This window comes from Arachis ipaensis, chromosome B9, assembly GCF_059453495.1.
Source record: "Arachis ipaensis isolate K30076 ecotype BB chromosome B9, ASM5945349v1, whole genome shotgun sequence".
NCBI classification, from domain to species: domain Eukaryota; kingdom Viridiplantae; phylum Streptophyta; class Magnoliopsida; order Fabales; family Fabaceae; genus Arachis; species Arachis ipaensis.
Window position 1 is genome coordinate 2,055,492 of NC_142444.1, and position 18,126 is coordinate 2,073,617.

Genomic DNA, 18,126 nt, shown 5'->3' on the forward strand with positions numbered 1-18,126 from the left:
AGAAGGAGGTGAGGGTAGCGGTGGTGGAGTGGCGGAAAGGGAGAGAAGAGAAAGACCGAAAGAGAGTGAGAGATACGCTAGGGATGGAGAGGGTTTCTTTTGTTTTTTTATTAGTTTTAATATTTTTTTATTTTTGTAAAAGGGCAAAATTGTCCAAAAAATATTATTTATAGACAAAATGATGATTTTATAACGTTTTGTAACATTAATGATGATTTTAATAAAAAAAAAGGTCGGGGACAAAATTAATTTTGACCCAGACGTTGGAGACGAAAAAAGCACTTATCCCATGATAATAGTATTCAATTATAATTAAAAAAAACTAGAGAATAAGTTAAAATATTTTTAAACATGTTTATAAGATAAGAGTCGCATGCAATTTGTTTTATTCATGTCAAATTGATAATTAAAAGTATTTAGATAATAATTTAGTCAAATATGTTAAATTATTTAACAGTTTCCAACTAATAATTTTATATGAAAATAACTGCATGTAAGTTTTTGCCTTATAAAATATAAGATCGATGTTGATAATCTTAACATAGAACATATATTTTTTTTCAATTTTTAAAATATTGGTTTCAAAATATATGGGTTAATTTTTGTCTCCAGCTTTACCGTACCGTAAATAGTGATTTAATTTTAAGAAAAAATAGTATCGTATTTGTTTTTCATGAAAATAGTTTTATCTATTCACATAATTTTTTTTTACTATTACCTAGAAATTTTTTTCTTTTTACACCCACAAACAGTAAAGAATTAAATTAGTGACGCGCCATGTGTTAAATCGTGATGATTATCTTTTTGGTTCTTTTGTGTGCCTATAAATCTTGGGAAGAAATTCGTTGGTCTTCACTTATTGGTATAATTTGTTTTACAGGATGAAGATATATTTCTAGAGAATCGAAAAGAATGGGGAACGTTGTGGAAGCGAGTTTTCGACAAATTGATTACATTATCAATTACGAAGCCCATGTTCAGGAACTAAACCAGCTGGTTGAGAATTTTGAAAACAATGAGCAAACGGTGAAGCGCCTCGTTCGTGTTGCAAAAAATAATGCAGAAGATATTTTACCTGCTGTTGAGCACCGGCTTGACAGGGTGAAAGCAAAGATACAAGAAAATGAAGTGTTTCGTGATTCTAAAACCTTCTTCTCCAAGACAAGGTGGGAGGGTCTTCTCCCTTTCTTCTGGTACCGGCGTCAACTAGGCAGGGGAGCAAAGATATTGGCACTAGAAATCCAGTCACTGATTTCAGAGTATGGCACATCTACAAACATTTCTATTGGAAGAGCTCCAAGCTTTAGCGAAAGCAATCTATCTCACGTCGGCTATATCCAATTCAAATCAAGAAATGATATAGTCCGGGAGATCATAAAGCAATTAAAAGATCCCACGGTGAGAATGGTTGGTCTGCACGGGCCTAGCGGTGTGGGCAAGACTTCTCTCGTCAAACAAATTGGCCAGCAAGCTGAGTTCGAAAGGGTGGCGATGGCAATCGTTAAAAAAGATCCGGACTATCAGAAGGTTCAGCAAGACATAGCCCATTGTTTAGGCTTGACTTTTGAAAATAATGAAGGTGAGAATGGACGAACAACTCGTTTGAGAAAGGTGTTGAAGAAGGAGAATGCCCTCGTGATCCTGGATGACCTCTGGGATGAACTGGATTTGAATAAGATAGGGATTCCACTTGATGATGACGATGTTGCAAGCCACGTGAATGTCAAAGATAACAGTCGCAAACAGGGGGAAAATGAAGATTCTCCTGGTGGCACCATCAAGGGATGCAAAGTTTTGGTTACTTCAAGACACCAAGAAGTGTTGCGCCATAAAATGAATGTTAAAGAAAAATTAACCTTCCGTGTCCAGGAGTTAGACGTTGCAGAAACTCTAAAATTGTTCAAGAAGGTGGTTGGAATGTCTATTGAGAATCCCAAGTTCAAGCCAGAAACTCTTAAGAAGTATTGTGCAGGGTTACCCATGGCAGTAATTATAGTCGGAAAGTCCTTAATGTGTAAAAACAAGTCAGAGTGGGAAGGCGAACTAGAAAGACTCAAAAAGAATGAAGTGCAGAAGTTCATGGAGAATCATGTGAAGATGCGTTACGATAGTATCGAAAGTGAGGAGCTCAAGTCAACTTTCCTAATGTGTGCTCAGATGGGTCATCAATCAATAATTACTGACTTGGTGAAGTACTGCTATGGTTTGGGCATACTTAAAGATGTCTATACACTGAAGGATGCCCGCACGAGCATAACCGAGTCAATCCAGAAGCTGAGAGATTTTGGCTTGTTGGATGGTCATTCCAACGACAATTTTAGTATGCATGATATAATTCGAGATACTGCCCTATCAATAGCGTGCAAGAACGAAAATGTATTTATCCTGAGAAATAAAATACTGGACATCTGGCCTCACAAGGAACAACTTGAGAGGTGCACTGCAATTTATCTACACAAGTGCCATATTGTGGATGGGCTCCCAGAAGTTGTTAATTGTCCTCGGCTTACATTTATCCATATTGACAGTGATGATTCAACCTTGAAAATACCCGACAGATTTTTTGAAGGAATGGAAGAACTCAGAGTTTTAGTATTGTCCGGAATTCATTTGCAGAGTCTGCCGTCTTCAGTCAAATGCTTACCAAACCTCAGAATGCTTTGCTTGGAGAAATGCACTCTTGGTGACTTGTCAATTTTAAATCATTTGAGAAAGTTAAGAATTCTTAGCCTTTCAGGATCTAGAATTGAAGATTGGCCGACAATGTTGGAGGGCATAAGCAAGTTGCAGTTGCTAGACATTAGTGATTGCATAATGAGCAACTTGACTCATCCTCTATCTTTATCAAGCTTCACTAGTTTGGAGGAATTGTATATAAGAAGCAGCTTGCCTAAAATGGAGGTGGAAGGACAGACAAATCAGTGTCAAATTTCAATTCTTTCTGAGCTGAAACATTTGCATCAATTGAATACTATAGATGTTTGTATCCCTAGTGCTGAATTTTTGCCACCAGACTTGTTCTTTCACGAGTTAAATGATTACAAGATTGTGATTGGAGACTTTAAGACAATTTCAATCGGGGATTTCAAGATGCCCAATAAATATGAAGCTTCAAGGTCTTTGGCACTGCAGCTAGAATCTGGCCTGGATATTCACTCCCTTAAAGGAGTCAAATTGCTATTCAAAGGAGTGGAGAATTTGCTATTGGGAGAGCTGCATGGAGTTGAAAATGTATTTTATGAGCTGAATCTAAATGGATTTCCAGTTCTGAAACATTTTTCAATCGTAAATAACAAAGACATTGAATTTATTGTGAAAAACTCAATAGAGCTGCTGTCACTACCTCAGGATGCTTTTTCCAATTTAGAGTTTCTCGGCCTCTTTAACCTAAAGAACATCAAGGAGATCATATGTTGCAGTCCTACTACGAATTCTTCATTCTCTAGACTAAAGACAGTCAAAGTGAATATGTGCCCTCAATTGAAAAACATATTCTTCTTTACCATTGTTAAATTTCTTACTAGTCTAGAAACAATTGATATCTCTGAATGTGATTCTTTACAAGCAGTTATTGGTGAGGAAGATGAAAAATCCAACAAGGTTGTACTTCATAAGTTATGTTCCTTGACACTACAAAATTTACCATCATTTGTGAGCTTTTACAACAAAGCCAACATGCCCTTGGTATCTCAATTTATGGAAAAGCAAGCAAGAATTGATGACCCAGGAATTGTCCTGGCAGAGGATGAGAATGAGCAAAGTGCCACAACTTCCTTTTCTCTCTTTCATGAAAACGTATGGTTTTCCTTAAGCTTAAAATAATTCGTAATTATTATTTTTTTTTTACCAGCGATTCAAAATAAAACAATGGGGTTTGTTTGTGTGTTTTTCTGTAGGTTGAAATTCCAAACTTTGGGAGCTTGAAGTTGTTCTCAATCAAGATTCACAGGATATGGAGTGATCAACTTTCAAATGATTGGTTTCAGAACTTGATAAAATTAACTCTGGCAGACTGTTGTAACTTGACATATTTATGCTCATTGTCTGTGGCTCGCAATCTCAATGAACTGAAAAGCATCTCCATAAGTAAGTGTTCACTAATGGAGAAGTTATTCATCATCGAAGGAAATAACAATGAGCATTCAAAGGTGCGTAGGATTGTAAAGTTTGTCATAGGTTTTTTTTATGTTTTATGCATGTTATATAACTCTACTTCTTACATTAAAATAGGTTGGTATCTTTCCTAAGTTGGAGGAAATCCAGCTGAGCCAAATGGAGATGTTAAAGGACATATGGCCACGTCAAGACGAAGTCAATGCGGATTCATTTCCTAGACTCATTTCTGTCGGTATTTCTGAATGCAATAAGCTTGACAAGATTTTCCCTGATCACACGAAGTGCTGGTACTTGCATTTGGAAATTTTAAAGGTTCATCGGTGTGAGTCGGTGGAATTCATTTTCGAAAGTAGAAGTCCTCCGCAACAAAATGACACAAAATCTGCATCTGCATTATTGGAGATTATTGATTTGCATCATCTCCAATATCTGAAGGAAGTGTGGAATATAGATCTAGAAGGAGCTATTAACTTCCCAAATTTGCAGACTATACGGATTTCTTCATGTCACCAATTGAGAAATGTGTTGCCAGCTTCTATAACAAAGGATCTTGGAAAACTAGAAAACTTTTCCATAAGCTTGTGTCGTAATTTGGAGGAAATCATTGCATGGGATGCAGGATCAGAAACAAGCAATGAACCACCATTGAAGTTTCCTGAAGTAATCTCCTTGTCATTAAGTGACTTAGCAAGCATCCAATGTTTCTATAAAGGGAGACATATTGTAGAGTGTCCAAAATTGAGGCAACTGAGAATGGAAGAATGTCCAAAGCTGAAAATATTCACAACAGAAAGTGCCAACGAAGAAGGAAGAGTATTGTTATCCACTGAAAAGGTAAAAGTGCTTATTTAGCAAAACCTTTCCCTTATTGTCTGCTCCAATTCATATCTACCACATTATTCTCATGACGTCATCGACATCAATCATAAATTGAAGGGAAATTATTATTAAGCACGCTGCTTAAAATCTACTATCTATCTATCTATCTATCTATTATATGTATATATTATAATATATAAAAAGAAAAACTAAAGGAGTGTTTAACAATCTAATAACACCTAAATTTTTATAAATTTGCCATGTCAAAAATAAACTTAGTTTGTAACAAAATATTAAGGATCTAAATTTTTAATATTATGTCTTATTTGTTGAGTAAATTTTCTTTTGTAAAATTATATAAAAATATCAAAGTAATATTAAAGTAAGCTAATTATAGTCACCAAAAAAAAAAAAAGTAAGCTAATTATGACACTTCAGTTTTATGTAACTAACCTATCATCAAGTTTATAATTTTTCACATTAAATTCTTCAACAATATAAAAGAAATTACATTATATAAGATTTTAGTTCATATCAAAGTTCTAAATTTTAATATTACCTCTCTTATTTGCTGAATAAAATTTATTTTATAAAATTATGAAATATTAAAGAAAAGATCAAAGTATATGAAAGTATAAGTCACCAAAAAAAAAAAAAAAAAAAAGTATATGAAAGTATGCTAATGATACATCTTTTAAGTAGAAAATCTTGGGAGCAAGTACGTTTGAGATTTTGGTCAGTATTTAATTAGTATAAATATCAAATTATTTTTAATAAATAAATTTTATTTGATAAATATGAGTATAAGTTGTATTAATTTATGTGCGTAAATTCTGATAAATATACGTACAAATTATTTATTTTTTGTATGTAAATCCCATAACTGTAAATACAAATTATTATTGATTAAATATTGACCAAAAATAATAATATTTGTTGGTTATGTAGTATTATTTATTTTTAAATTTTATATAAAATTGTCATATTAATACTCAATTCAATTTTTATCAACATAAAAGAATATCTTATACTTCAGAAGCTTTTATTAATGATAATAAAATTTTTTAGAATATATATTTAATATATATTTTTTTAATTTTTCAATAACTTATTCTTCATTAGCATCTTTTAGAATTATTTTTATTAGTGATATAAATTTTTAAGTACCATTTTAATAATTTATTCTTTATAAATAATAGCTAAATAGAATCTACATAAAATAAGATAAAACAAAACTAATCAGAAAGTGAAAAAATTTGTCCCTAATCGCCTCATAGTTGTCATACTTATTGGCCTACTTCCTTTGTTTCACTAAGAGTAAACTATTAATTTTATCTTTGAATTATCAAAAGTAGGGGTGCACATGGGCCGGGTGAATCCGGATTTGATGTGACTCAGACCCGGTCCGAAATATACACCGGGTCTATTTATTAAACCCGAACCCGGCCCTAGACCCAATGAAACCAATACACTTTCGGGCCACAATTATACCGGGTAAAAACCGGATGAAAACCGGGTGAAAACCGAGCCGTTAACATTACATTATGTTGATACCTTCTTGTAAGCTAGCATGTAAAAATATCCAAATTTCTAAGACTCCAACCATTATTTAACATGGTAAAATTCACTTAGAAAAATATAACAAGAACCAACCATTCTTCAAAATTAAAGTATAACCACAATCAATACTAATATTGTCTAATAATACCAAATATTTAAATCAATACAAATAACACAATATTATGCATTAGTCTAAAGTCTTATGCATTCTAAACATAAAATATTAACTTATAGTTTTATAATGACTAATAACACAAAATATTAAGATTTACAATACTTAAATTTCACATAAGAATAGTCATGATCCATCACTAATAACACAAAATATTAATTGTGTATGATGACCGGGTCACCGGGCCGACTTCGGGTGACCCGAGCTATGGGCCCGGACCAGACCCGAAATAATGACCGGGTCTATTTTTGAGACCCTTACCCGGCCCTAAACCCGATGAAATCACACCAAATTAGCCCCAAAAGTGTTCGGAACCGGGTCGGGCCTTCGAGCCGGACCGGGTCTGTGCACCCCTAATCAAAAGACAAATATGTATTTCACTTTTCTTAAAGACAAAAGTGCTCTTTAAATATTTAAAAACTCTATAAAAATATTCAATCATAAAGAAAACTCTTGTTCTATTAACGAAATAGATGGATGTGGCAAACAAAAATGTCAATGTGTCATCCGTTATATCCTTAATCCCATTAGGTTTTCAATATCTCCAAATTTAAAACCATAATTTCGCTAATTTAAAACACACACTCTTTCTTTCTCTCTCTCTCAAACGACAGAACCATTTCTTCTCTATGAATTGTTTCTTCACAAATTGCTCTAACAAAAGCTTCTTCTGCAAGCATATACGAAGGTTACAGAAGGTTTAGAAAAGGGAAATTAAATCTATGACATTTTTTTGCTTTAATATATTAAGCCTTTAATATCAAACTTTTAAATAAAATCTGTTTATACTGTGCAGCGAAAATTTTATGAGACAATTTCAATGTGCAGCGAAAATTTTATGAGACAATTTCATTTTGTCTCATAAATATAAAAAAACAGAATTTAGGAAAAGAGAAAAAAGATGACATAAGCATGTATCATAATTTAGTTGCTTTGTGCAATGTAATCTACATCTAACTTTCATCATAACAATAGTGGCATTTTCACTATAGTTAAAATATTACATACACCAATTTCTTAGGATTCACTCAATCCTTTTTCACTCAAGTTCTTATCTAACTTGACTTAGTTATGCTAATACCTAACTCCTCACTCTAAGTGCTAACCCAACTTAAAAAGGGACACTTCACAGGTACAAAATACAAGACATATGAAATAACTTAAAGAAATCTAAAATAATTATTCTAGACTCTAAGCTTTTCTCTCAAGTGTTTCACTCAACCTTTTGTCACTCATAGGTTTTTTCTTGATTTTTCTCTTTCATATACATTGAAAATGAATTACAAAGTACAAACTATAAAACATGAAGGAGATTGATGCGTTAATAACCTTTGTTGCTATAAGTTAAACTGGATTCAGTTAAATCTGATTAAATTCATCATCTTGGTGGAATGCTTCTTTAACTTAGAAAATATATCCGTCATTTTAAAATAAAATGCATACTTATTTTTCTTATATATAGAAATAAATTTTTTTTTACTAAATTAGAATATAGATAGTCACAAAAAAAAATACAAATATTTATAGGCTTTTGAAAAAATCAGCTTTTTATATCTTAATAGCCTCAATTATGCAATCGATTTAAGCTATTTACCAGTTAGTAACTTTTTTTTCCTTGTTCTAGTTTTAGATCATAAGCTATCATTCAATTATATATTATGCGTATTTTATTAAAGAGGTATCATTGTTTTAAACTGTTAATAGCCTTCCATAGCTGCAGTCGGTGTTTGATAATCACTTACTAGATTGAAAAGTGGGAAAATATAGGAAATATAAGAAGATTTAAGTGTCTGAATTATTGTTTATTTTAAAAATTATGTTTACAAAAATATTATATATCCGATAATTTGTTGTAATAACTAATAAGAAACTTGTTTTTATAATAATGACGGCCAGTGGAGATGGAGCACAAACCCTGAAACCCTTGTTATAATGTATATGGTTTGCTTTAACATAAAAACATACACAAAACAAAAAACAAAATTTTATGTATGCACACAAATTTCCCCTTTCAAAGATTAGAATACACATACATATACCCTTCCGAAAAGAAATTCCAAATCAGCATTTTAGATGGCAGCACTCCTAATTGCAATGGATCTAAACAAGCCACTTGCAAAGTGTATTAATCGATAGGTGTAATTGGAGTTTATTTGATAATGAGTTTTATAAATTGATGAATATAGGTAACGTCCAAGTTGGAGCATCTGAGTATTGACTCTAAAGGAGTAGAGTGGTTAATGAGCAACACAGGCAAGTACCGCTTTACCTCTTTGAAACAACTTTACTTGACGGATTGGCAGAGTGATAATGACGAGACTCTATACTGCTTCCTCCACACCATTCCTAATCTACAAATCTTTGAATTGGGTGATGATTCTAACATTAGAGAGTTCGTGCCAAGTGGAAACACCGCACCGAAGCAAAGATTGGGAACCGTATTGCTACTTAAGGAATTAACTTTGTGGGCACCAGTGATGGAGGATATTGGATTTGAAAGAGATCCTGCTCTTCAGAGATCACTGCACCGCTTGGTCTTAAATTTCTGCAATAAATTGAGGAGATTGGCACATTCTTCGGTGTCCTTCACTCACTTGACATACTTGCAAGTATCTTATTGTGCTGAATTGAAAACTCTAATGACATGCTCAACAGCAAAGAGCTTGGTTCAACTCACCACCTTGAAGGTATACAGTTGTAATAAATTAAATGAAATAGTTACCAAGGATGAGCAAGAAAATGAGGAGGGGATTAAAATTGTCTTTGCCAAGTTGATAACTATACAACTTGAAGGACTAAGCAACCTCACAAGTTTCTGTAGCAACTCGAATTGTGAGTTTTCGGTGCCATTGTTGGAAAAATTGACTCTCACAGAATGTCCCAAGATGAAAACGTTCACCGCAAAGCACACAACAGCGCCCAAGCTACAAAGTGTACTTGCCCGTGAAACATATGATGAGGAAGAAAAAGGGTATTGGAAAGGAAACCTGAATGCCACCATTCAAATGCTGTTTGCAGATAAGGTATTCCGTGCTCCCTATACTTCCTCATACAATTAATGCTCATTTTCCATATCTTTGTTCTTAATCCCTTTTTACTTGGATTTGGTACGTTCTTAAATATTGAACTAAATTATAAGTTTGTATTATTTTTTGATTTGTCTCCTCTGAAGTTGTTCATTTACTTTAGAGAAAAAACAACGCAATCTAAGCCATTGATAATATAAATGGTTATGATTATTTTAAATAAATAAATAATAAGTAAATACATTAAAAGAATTTTGAAAATCGTGCCAACAGCAGCTTCCTAGCTTCCAAAAAGTAATTTTTTCTTTTTATTTCATCTTTTTTCTATTTTATTTAGTTTTTTTCTTTCTTTTTCTTCAACAAAAAAAATTATTTTCGGTTCTATTTTTTCACAATATTTAATTCTCTTTTTATGTTTTATTATCATATTCTTTCATGATATTATTGTTATTTTGGTTTTTTTTTTGTCTTCTATAACTTACATTTAAAGTTTTGTCATGAAAGAGATTAATAGTGATCACGAGTAATTTTTTTTTAATCCTGAATAATTTTTTGAAAAATAGGATAAAAAAATAAAATTAATTAATTTAAATTGGGTCAAAAATGTTTTTTTTTATTTTAATATAAAAAAATACTCATGTAAATGTACTAAATCTTTTTTAGACAAATATACTCAAATTTTTTTGTTTATGCTTAAAATAAGAATCTAATTGAGAAGAAACTAAAGAGTGTTTAAAATATTACACCAATTTAATGTAAATAAATCAATTTATTAGAGATCTATTAAATCAACATCATATCATTAGTTATTCTAAACACTCTTTAGTTTGTTCTCAATTAGATTCTTATTTTAAGCATAAACAAACAAAAATTGAGTATATTTGTCTAAAAAAAATTTAGTACATTTACATGAGTATTTTTTTTATATTAAAATAAAAAAAATATTTTTTGACTCAATTTAAATTAATTAATTTTATTTTTTTTATCCTATTTTTCAAAAAATTATTCAGGATTAAAAAAAAAAGAAAGATACTAGTGATCACTATTAATTTCTTTCGTGACAAAACTTTAAATGTAAGTTATAGAAGACAAAAAAAAGATAACCAACATAACAATAATATCATGAAAGAATATGATAATAAAACATAAAAAGAGAATTAAATATTGTGAAAAAATAGAACCGAAAATAATTTTTTTTTGTTGAAGAAAAAGAAAGAAAAAACTAAATAAAATAGAAAGAAGATGAAATAAAAAGAAAAAATTACATGGTCTTGGAAGCTAAGAAGCTGCTGTTCGCACGATTTTTAAAGTTCTTTTAATGCATTTACTTATTATTTATTTATTTAAGATGATCAGAACCATTTATATTATCAATGGCTTAGATTGCGTTACTTTTCTCTCTAAAGTAAATGAACAACTTCAGAGGAGTCAAATCCTTATTTTTTATACTAGTCATATTTCGACATGCACTATATTCAATTCAAAAGTTTTATTCATATTCTCAATGTTTTTAATTTCATTTATTGAATTGTATAATTTTTTAATTATATACATATTGTAATTTATATTAATACACCTATCTTTATTAATTTTGATTTTAGTTAAGTTATTTTAAATTTTCTGTGAAAAAACTTCATATATTCTAATTCTTTGCTAAAATATTGGATTCTTATGTCCAAGTTTTCATGAGCAAAAGCATTTTTTCTTAAATTTGTTGTTTGAAAAACTTCAATTTAAATTTGTGATGATCAAACATTATTAATACAATTTTTTTTTTTGGTGACTACATTATTAATATAATTAATTACAAAATTATTAATTTGATCTTTATGATTATATTTATTAATTAATAATTTTGTTATACAGGTTTTGCTATTGGGCCGCAAAGAAAAGAAAAAAATTGCAAGTCCATTTGTGTTAAAGAAAAACACATTCAGCCTTGGGTCAAGTTGAATTAATTATTGTGGCTGAAGCAAGGTTTTGTTAATTGGGCCAATATATTATTGAAACTAGCCCATTTTAAATCTTTGCTTCCAAGACCAAAGCTTGGTCCGAAACCAAGTATGAGAGAAAGCAAATGTTTTGCTTCATGCTTCCAACGGATCTCCTTTTTATCATGTGATAGAATTCAAATTTTATCAAGTAAAGTTAATGCAGACCTTGGAACAATGAGAGAGAAATTTTAATTGATTAGATTGATGGCCTTAATGAGGCACGCTACTCAGCAAAAGGGAAGCAAAATTAATTCAGCTTTAATTAATTTGTTCAAATCTATTTGATTGCTTTTCTTTCTACTCTCTCTTCTCTCTCTACTTGCTTCTCACTTTCGGTCACTTCCATCACAGCAACCATGGAAGTTTTTACAAGCTATCAAGAAGAAGCTAGAAGCAAGCTAAAAACCATTGTAATGATGGCAAGAAAAAGAAAATAAAAAGTATGTTGTGGCTGAGATTTTCATCACAAATGGTAAGATTTGGTGAAGAGATCTCAAGCTCTCCATACCAAAAATAGAAGAAGAAGATTTCGGTCAGAGGAAGAAGATCTTGAGGGATGGCTCATCTCTGCTTTTGGGTTCACTCATCACAGAAGGTAGCTAGGGAGGCTACGTGAAGGAGGAAGCAAAAGTGGAGCAGGAGGAGCTGTCATGCATCAGAGAACTCATCAAGGGCTAGGGATCCTTCTTGGTGTGCAAGACAAGATGGAGGGCTCGGATTGGTGGAGTTTGGTGCAAAAGGAAGACACAGAGGTAATTGCATGTTGGTTTAAGCATTCGGTTATCTCTCCTCTCTCTCTCTGGCCGAACCGGTTTTGCATGAAGAAGAAGAAGTTTAGCTTGGTTCATTTGGTTTCAACCGTGGAGGCTTCCCCCTATATATAAGGGAGAACAGCCAGGGCTTGAAGCAAGGAGTGAGAGTACAAGGCACAGAGTTCTCATAGCTGCCTAAGCTAACAAAAGTTCTTCTCCTTCAATGTTCTTTATTTTGTAATTTTTCTGTTTAATTTTGTCTGTCTTGAGTCTCATGGAAAAAAGTAAACAGTGAGGTTTGTAAGAAAAAGCCATAGAACAGAAAAAGGCAGAGAGTGCAAAATTAAAAGAAAAATCCGTAGATGTCCTTAGAGGTCCTTTGTACATCTGTCTTGTGTTTCATGATTCTGTAGGAATCTCCTTGCAAGTTGGGTTAGCACTTAGCAGTTGAAAGCTTGGCTGTGACCAAGTCAAGTTCAGGATTGGGGTTTAGATTCTGGACTTCTCCCGGATAGGAAGGGTAGTTCCTAGGGAGAATTGGTGTTTGTAATAAAAAATGATTATAGTGAAATTCCATCATTGTTGTGATGGAGACTGGATGTAGGCTGCCTTGCACTTAGCAGCTGAACCAGGATATATCTTGGTGTAATTCTCTCTCTCTTCTACTCCATTTCTGTTTCTGCTGCCCAGGAGATAAAACTGAAAAATATCTCGTGCCGGGTAACGAGATAAAAAGGAAAAGTCTCGTGGCTGGGTACGAGACAAAAATAAAAAAGTCTCCAAAAGTTATTTCAAAGACCATCAAGTGTTATTAAGTGAAAAAAGGGCTAAGATTCAACCCCCCTTCTCTTAACCACTGAAAACCATCAATTGGTATCAGAGCTTGGTCTCAAAGAGATCAAGCTTTGCAGCTTGGAGAAAAGATCCAAATGGCAGAGAACAGTGGCTCAAACTTTGTGTCCTACAATCTGACAGAAGGACAGTCAAGCAACAGACCTCCTCTTTTCAATGGGAAGAACTACACCTATTGGAAGGAGAGAATGAAGATTTTTGTGCAAGCAGTAGATTACAGACTATGGAAGATCATCCTGGAGGGTCCTCAATATCCAACCACCACAAGTGCTGAAGGAGTAGTCTCGCTTAAACCCGAAGCCAGTTGGACCGAAGAAGACAGAAAGAAGGTGGAGCTCAATGCCAAGGCTATCAACTTGCTCAACTGTGCAATCAATTTCGAGGAGTACCGACGGGTATCACGATGCACAACGACAAAGAAAATCTGGGACAAACTTCAAGTTACTCATGAAGGAACCATCATTGTGAAGAAGACCAGGATAGATATGCTAAACAAAGAGTATGAAATGCTTGCAATGAAGGAAGGAGAATCTATTGATGAACTGTTCAAAAGATTCAACATCATCATTGTTGGCTTGGATGCTATGGGGATCAAGTATCCTGAATCTGTGCTTGTGAGAAGAGTGTTGAGATGTCTCACAAAAGAGTGGGAAACAAAAGCATTAATCATATCTGAGAGTAGTGGTCTAGATTCCATGACATATGATGACTTAAGAGGAAACTTACTTGCTTTTGAAAATACTTATTTAAAAAAAGATTCAAAAAAGAAAGGAATTGCTTTTACATCTGTTACTAACCCCCTGGATGATGAATCCAGTGATAATTCCTCTGAAAATGAATCTGTGTTGTTTGCCAAAAAATTCAGAAAAATGGTGAAGTTCAAGAAGAGAAGCAAGGGAAGCAGTTCTAGGAAACAAAGAAGAGATCTCAGCAAGGTGATATGTTACAACTGCAAAAAAACTGGGCATTTCAAATCAGATTGCCCTAAGTTGAAGAAAGAAGAAAAGCCAAAGAAGGGAAAGAAGAAAGGTCTGATGCCCTCTTGGAAAGACTTAGAAAACGATTCTGAAGATGATGAAGAATCTGAAACCAAGTCTCAACCATGTCTTATGGCAGACCAAGTTGAATAGGTAGTTATTCCTAACCCTGACACTGAAGCTCTTTATCTTATGATAGACCACCTTTCTGAAAAAATAAGATGTTTCTTGCTGGATAATCAAGATCTCGAACAACAAATCACCATTCTTAAAGCAGAAAATAGTTTTCTCAAAGAAAAACTAAGGGAGGCCGAAACTGCTGTTGATCTTGTTGAGGAAAACAAGCAGTTAAAAGCCCAACTAAGGAGCTGTGAAAGTGACCATTCTATTGTTGCATATGTAAACTGTTTTAAAGAAAATGAAGAGTTGCTTAAAGAGGTCAAAAGGCTTAAAGAAGACTTAGCCAAGTTCACTCAAAGTTATGAAAATCTAAATCAAATCTTGGCTAGTCAAAAACCTCTTTATGATAAAGCTGGCTTGGGCTTCTTTAAATCTGTTGAGAAACCTTATTTTGAAAACATTGCCTCATCTTCTAATGATACAAGGTTTCAAAACCCACCAAGCTTTAACAAAACAGCAACTCCAAGGTTTTGTAGACTATGTAACTGAAATGGACACTTTCCCATTCAATGCTTCTTTAGTGAAAGGATGATTGGTGATAAAGTTTACAAAGTTATTTTTTATTATAATGAATTATGACATAAGAGATGGTTTAACGTGAAAGGATCCAAGAAGATTTGGATACCTAAGGTCACTTGAGCTTGTTTTGTAGGTATGCCTAGCATCCAAACGGAAGGACAATATGTGGTATATGGACAACGGATGCTCTAGGCATATGACCGGAAAGATAACCTTCTTTATAAAGCTTGATGAGTATGATGGAGGATTTGTCACTTTCGGTGATGATGGTAAAGGAAAGATAGTGGCCATTGAAAAAGTTGGTAAAAGCTTTTCATCTTGTATAAATGATGTTCTTCTTGTAAATGGTTTGAAACATAATTTACTTAGTGTAAGCCAATTGTGTGATTTAGGATATGAAGTTATTTTTAGAAAGTTTATGTGCTTAGTTGTTTGTGAAAAAACTAGGGATATTTTGTTTGAGGCTAAAAGGTGCAATAATGTGTATGGATTGACTCTTGAGGACTTGAAAGAACAAAAAGTGACATGTTTTACTTCTCTTGAATCTGAAAAATAGCTATTGCATAGAAAGTTGGGTCATGCTAGCATGTACCAAATTTCTAAGCTAGTCAAGAAAAATTTGGTTAGAGGAATTCCAAATATCAAATTTGATAAGGATCTCACTTGTGATGCTTGCCAATTAGGTAAACAAGTAAAATTCTCTTTTAAACCAAAAGATGAAATTTCAACTAAAAGGCCATTAGAGATGTTACACATTGATCTTTTTGGTCCAACAAGAACTCAAAGTTTATGAGGTAAACACTATGGTCGAGTGGTGGTGGATGATTACTCTAGATTTGGTTGGGTACTTTTTCTTGCTCATAAAAATGATGCTTTCCATGCATTCTCAACCCTTTGCAAAAAAATTCAGAATGAAAAAGATTTAAAAATTACCCGTTTGAGAAGTGATCACGGAAGAGAATTTGAAAACCAAGACTTTGAAAAATTCTGTGATGACTTTGGAATTGCTCATAACTTTTCATGCCCTAGAATCCTTCAACAAAATGGGGTGGTTGAGAGAAGGAATAGAAGCCTTCAAGAGATGACTAGGGCCATGCTTTGTGAGAATGAGATTCCAAAATTTCTATGGGCTGAAGCTGTAAATACAGCTTGTTACATTTTGAATAGGACCATTATTAGAAAAGGGTTGAAGAAAACTCCTTATGAGCTATGGAAAGGAACCCCTCCAAATCTTAAGTATTTCCATGTTTTTGGATGCAAATGCTTTGTCCTTAACAATAAAGAAAACCTTGATAAATTTGATCCAAAACCCTATGAAGGGATGTTTGTTGGATACTCCACCACTAGAAAGGCCTATAGAATTTATCTCAAAGAACATAGGACCATAGAGGAATCCATACATGTCTCTTTTTGTGATTCTAATTCAATTCTCAGTACTGTGATAGAAGATGATACAGATTGTGAAGATGTTGTCAACAAGGAAACCAGTGAAGAGAATCCCAAGTCTGCTCAAAATGAAGAATCTGTCAGTCCAGTTTTGTCTCGTCAGAATGAAGGAGACATTTCCATTTTATCTCCTAAGCCAGCAAGAGAATCTGAAACAGTAAGACCCACAGAAGCTCATCAAAGCTCAACATCACTCCGGAAGCCAAGAGAATGGAAGTCCATGAGGGGTTATCCTCGTGACTTTATCATTGGTAATCCCTCTCAAGGTGTAACAACAAAATCCTCAACCAAAAAGCAATCCGAACCTAGCAATTTTGCCCTCTTGTCACAATTGGAGCCCAACAATGTAAAACAAGCTCTTGAAGATCCATCATGGGTCAAAGTCATGCAAGAAGGGCTTGCTCAATTCGATAAGAATGAGGTTTGGACACTAGTACCTCATCCGGATGGTAAGAAAGTTACGGGTACTAAGTGAGTATTCAAAAATAAATTAGGTGAGGATGGAAAAGTTGTTCGTAACAAGGCTAGATTAGTGGCCCAAGGTTATGATCAAGAAGAGGGTATAGATTTTGATGAGTCTTTTGCTCCGGTAGCTAGAATGGAAGCAATTAGGTTGCTTCTTGCCTATGCTGCCCATAAGGATTTTAAAATGTTTCAAATGAATGTGAAATGTGCTTTTCTTAATGGCTTTATTGATAGAGAAGTGTTTGTGGCACAACCCCCCGGTTTTGAAGATAAAGAATTTTCAAGCCATGTGTTTAAACTCTCAAAGGCTCTTTATGGCCTTAGACAAGCTCCAAGAGCTTGGTATGAAAGGCTTAGTGCCTTCTTGTTGAAAAATAAATTTTAAAGGGGTACCACCGACACTACTTTATTTATTAAAGCATCTAATGATGATATTCTCCTAGTTCAAGTTTATGTGGATGACATTGTGTTTGGATCGGCCAATGAATCCTTGTGTGAAGAGTTTGGAAAACTCATGACTAGTGAGTTTGAGATGAGTTTAATGGGAGAGCTAACTTTCTTTCTTGGCCTTCAAATTAAACAAACTCCTAGTGGCACTTTCATTTACCAAGGAAAGTATGCAAAAGAACTTATTAAAAAATTTGGCTTAGAAAGTTCCAAACCAATGGGAACACCAATGCATCCAAACACTAAACTTGAAAAGGATGATGATGGCAAAGATGTAGATGAAACAAGGTATAGAGGAATGATAGGTTCACTCATGTATCTTACCTCCTCTAGACCAGATATTGTTCAAAGTGTGGGTGTATGTTCAAGATTTCAATCTCACCCAAAAGAGTCCCATCTTTCAGCCGTTAAGCGCATCATTAGATACATTAAGGGAACTAGTGATTATGACTTATGGTATCCAAAATCTTATGATTTTTGTGCAGTAGGGTTTTGTGATGCAGATTATGCAGGAGATAGGGTGGATAGAAGGAGCACATCCGGCATGTGTTGCTTCCTTGGAAGCTCACTCAACATGTGGTCAAGCAAAAAACAAGCCACAGTGGCTCTATCCACAACTGAAGCTGAATATATTTCTACATCTGCATGTTGTTCACAACTAATTTGGTTAAAAACGCAATTGGAAGATTACAAATTAAAGATCAATAGTATACCCTTATATTGTGATAATATGAGTGATATAAACATTTCTAAAAATCCTGTTCTGCACTCAAGAACCAAGCACATTGAAATCAAATATCA

General features: G+C 33.5%; 1 protein-coding gene across 4 annotated transcripts in view; it reads left to right on the top strand.

The window, feature by feature from the left end:
• The window catches only part of LOC107618589 (putative disease resistance protein At4g19050), a 33,455-nt gene extending 21,513 nt beyond the window's left edge, over positions 1-11,942 (top strand). For all 4 annotated transcript variants that reach the window (XM_088500195.1, XM_088500194.1, XM_088500191.1 and 1 more), the window contains 5 exons: positions 881-3,795; positions 3,897-4,148; positions 4,231-4,950; positions 8,854-9,690; positions 11,560-11,942. In XM_088500195.1, the coding sequence (XP_088356321.1) occupies positions 913-3,795; positions 3,897-4,148; positions 4,231-4,950; positions 8,854-9,690; positions 11,560-11,646 (4,779 nt within the window). In that variant the 5' untranslated portion in view covers positions 881-912 and the 3' untranslated portion in view covers positions 11,647-11,942. The remainder of the gene's footprint in view (positions 1-880; positions 3,796-3,896; positions 4,149-4,230; positions 4,951-8,853; positions 9,691-11,559) is intronic.
• Positions 11,943-18,126: the final 6,184 nt, after the last annotated feature.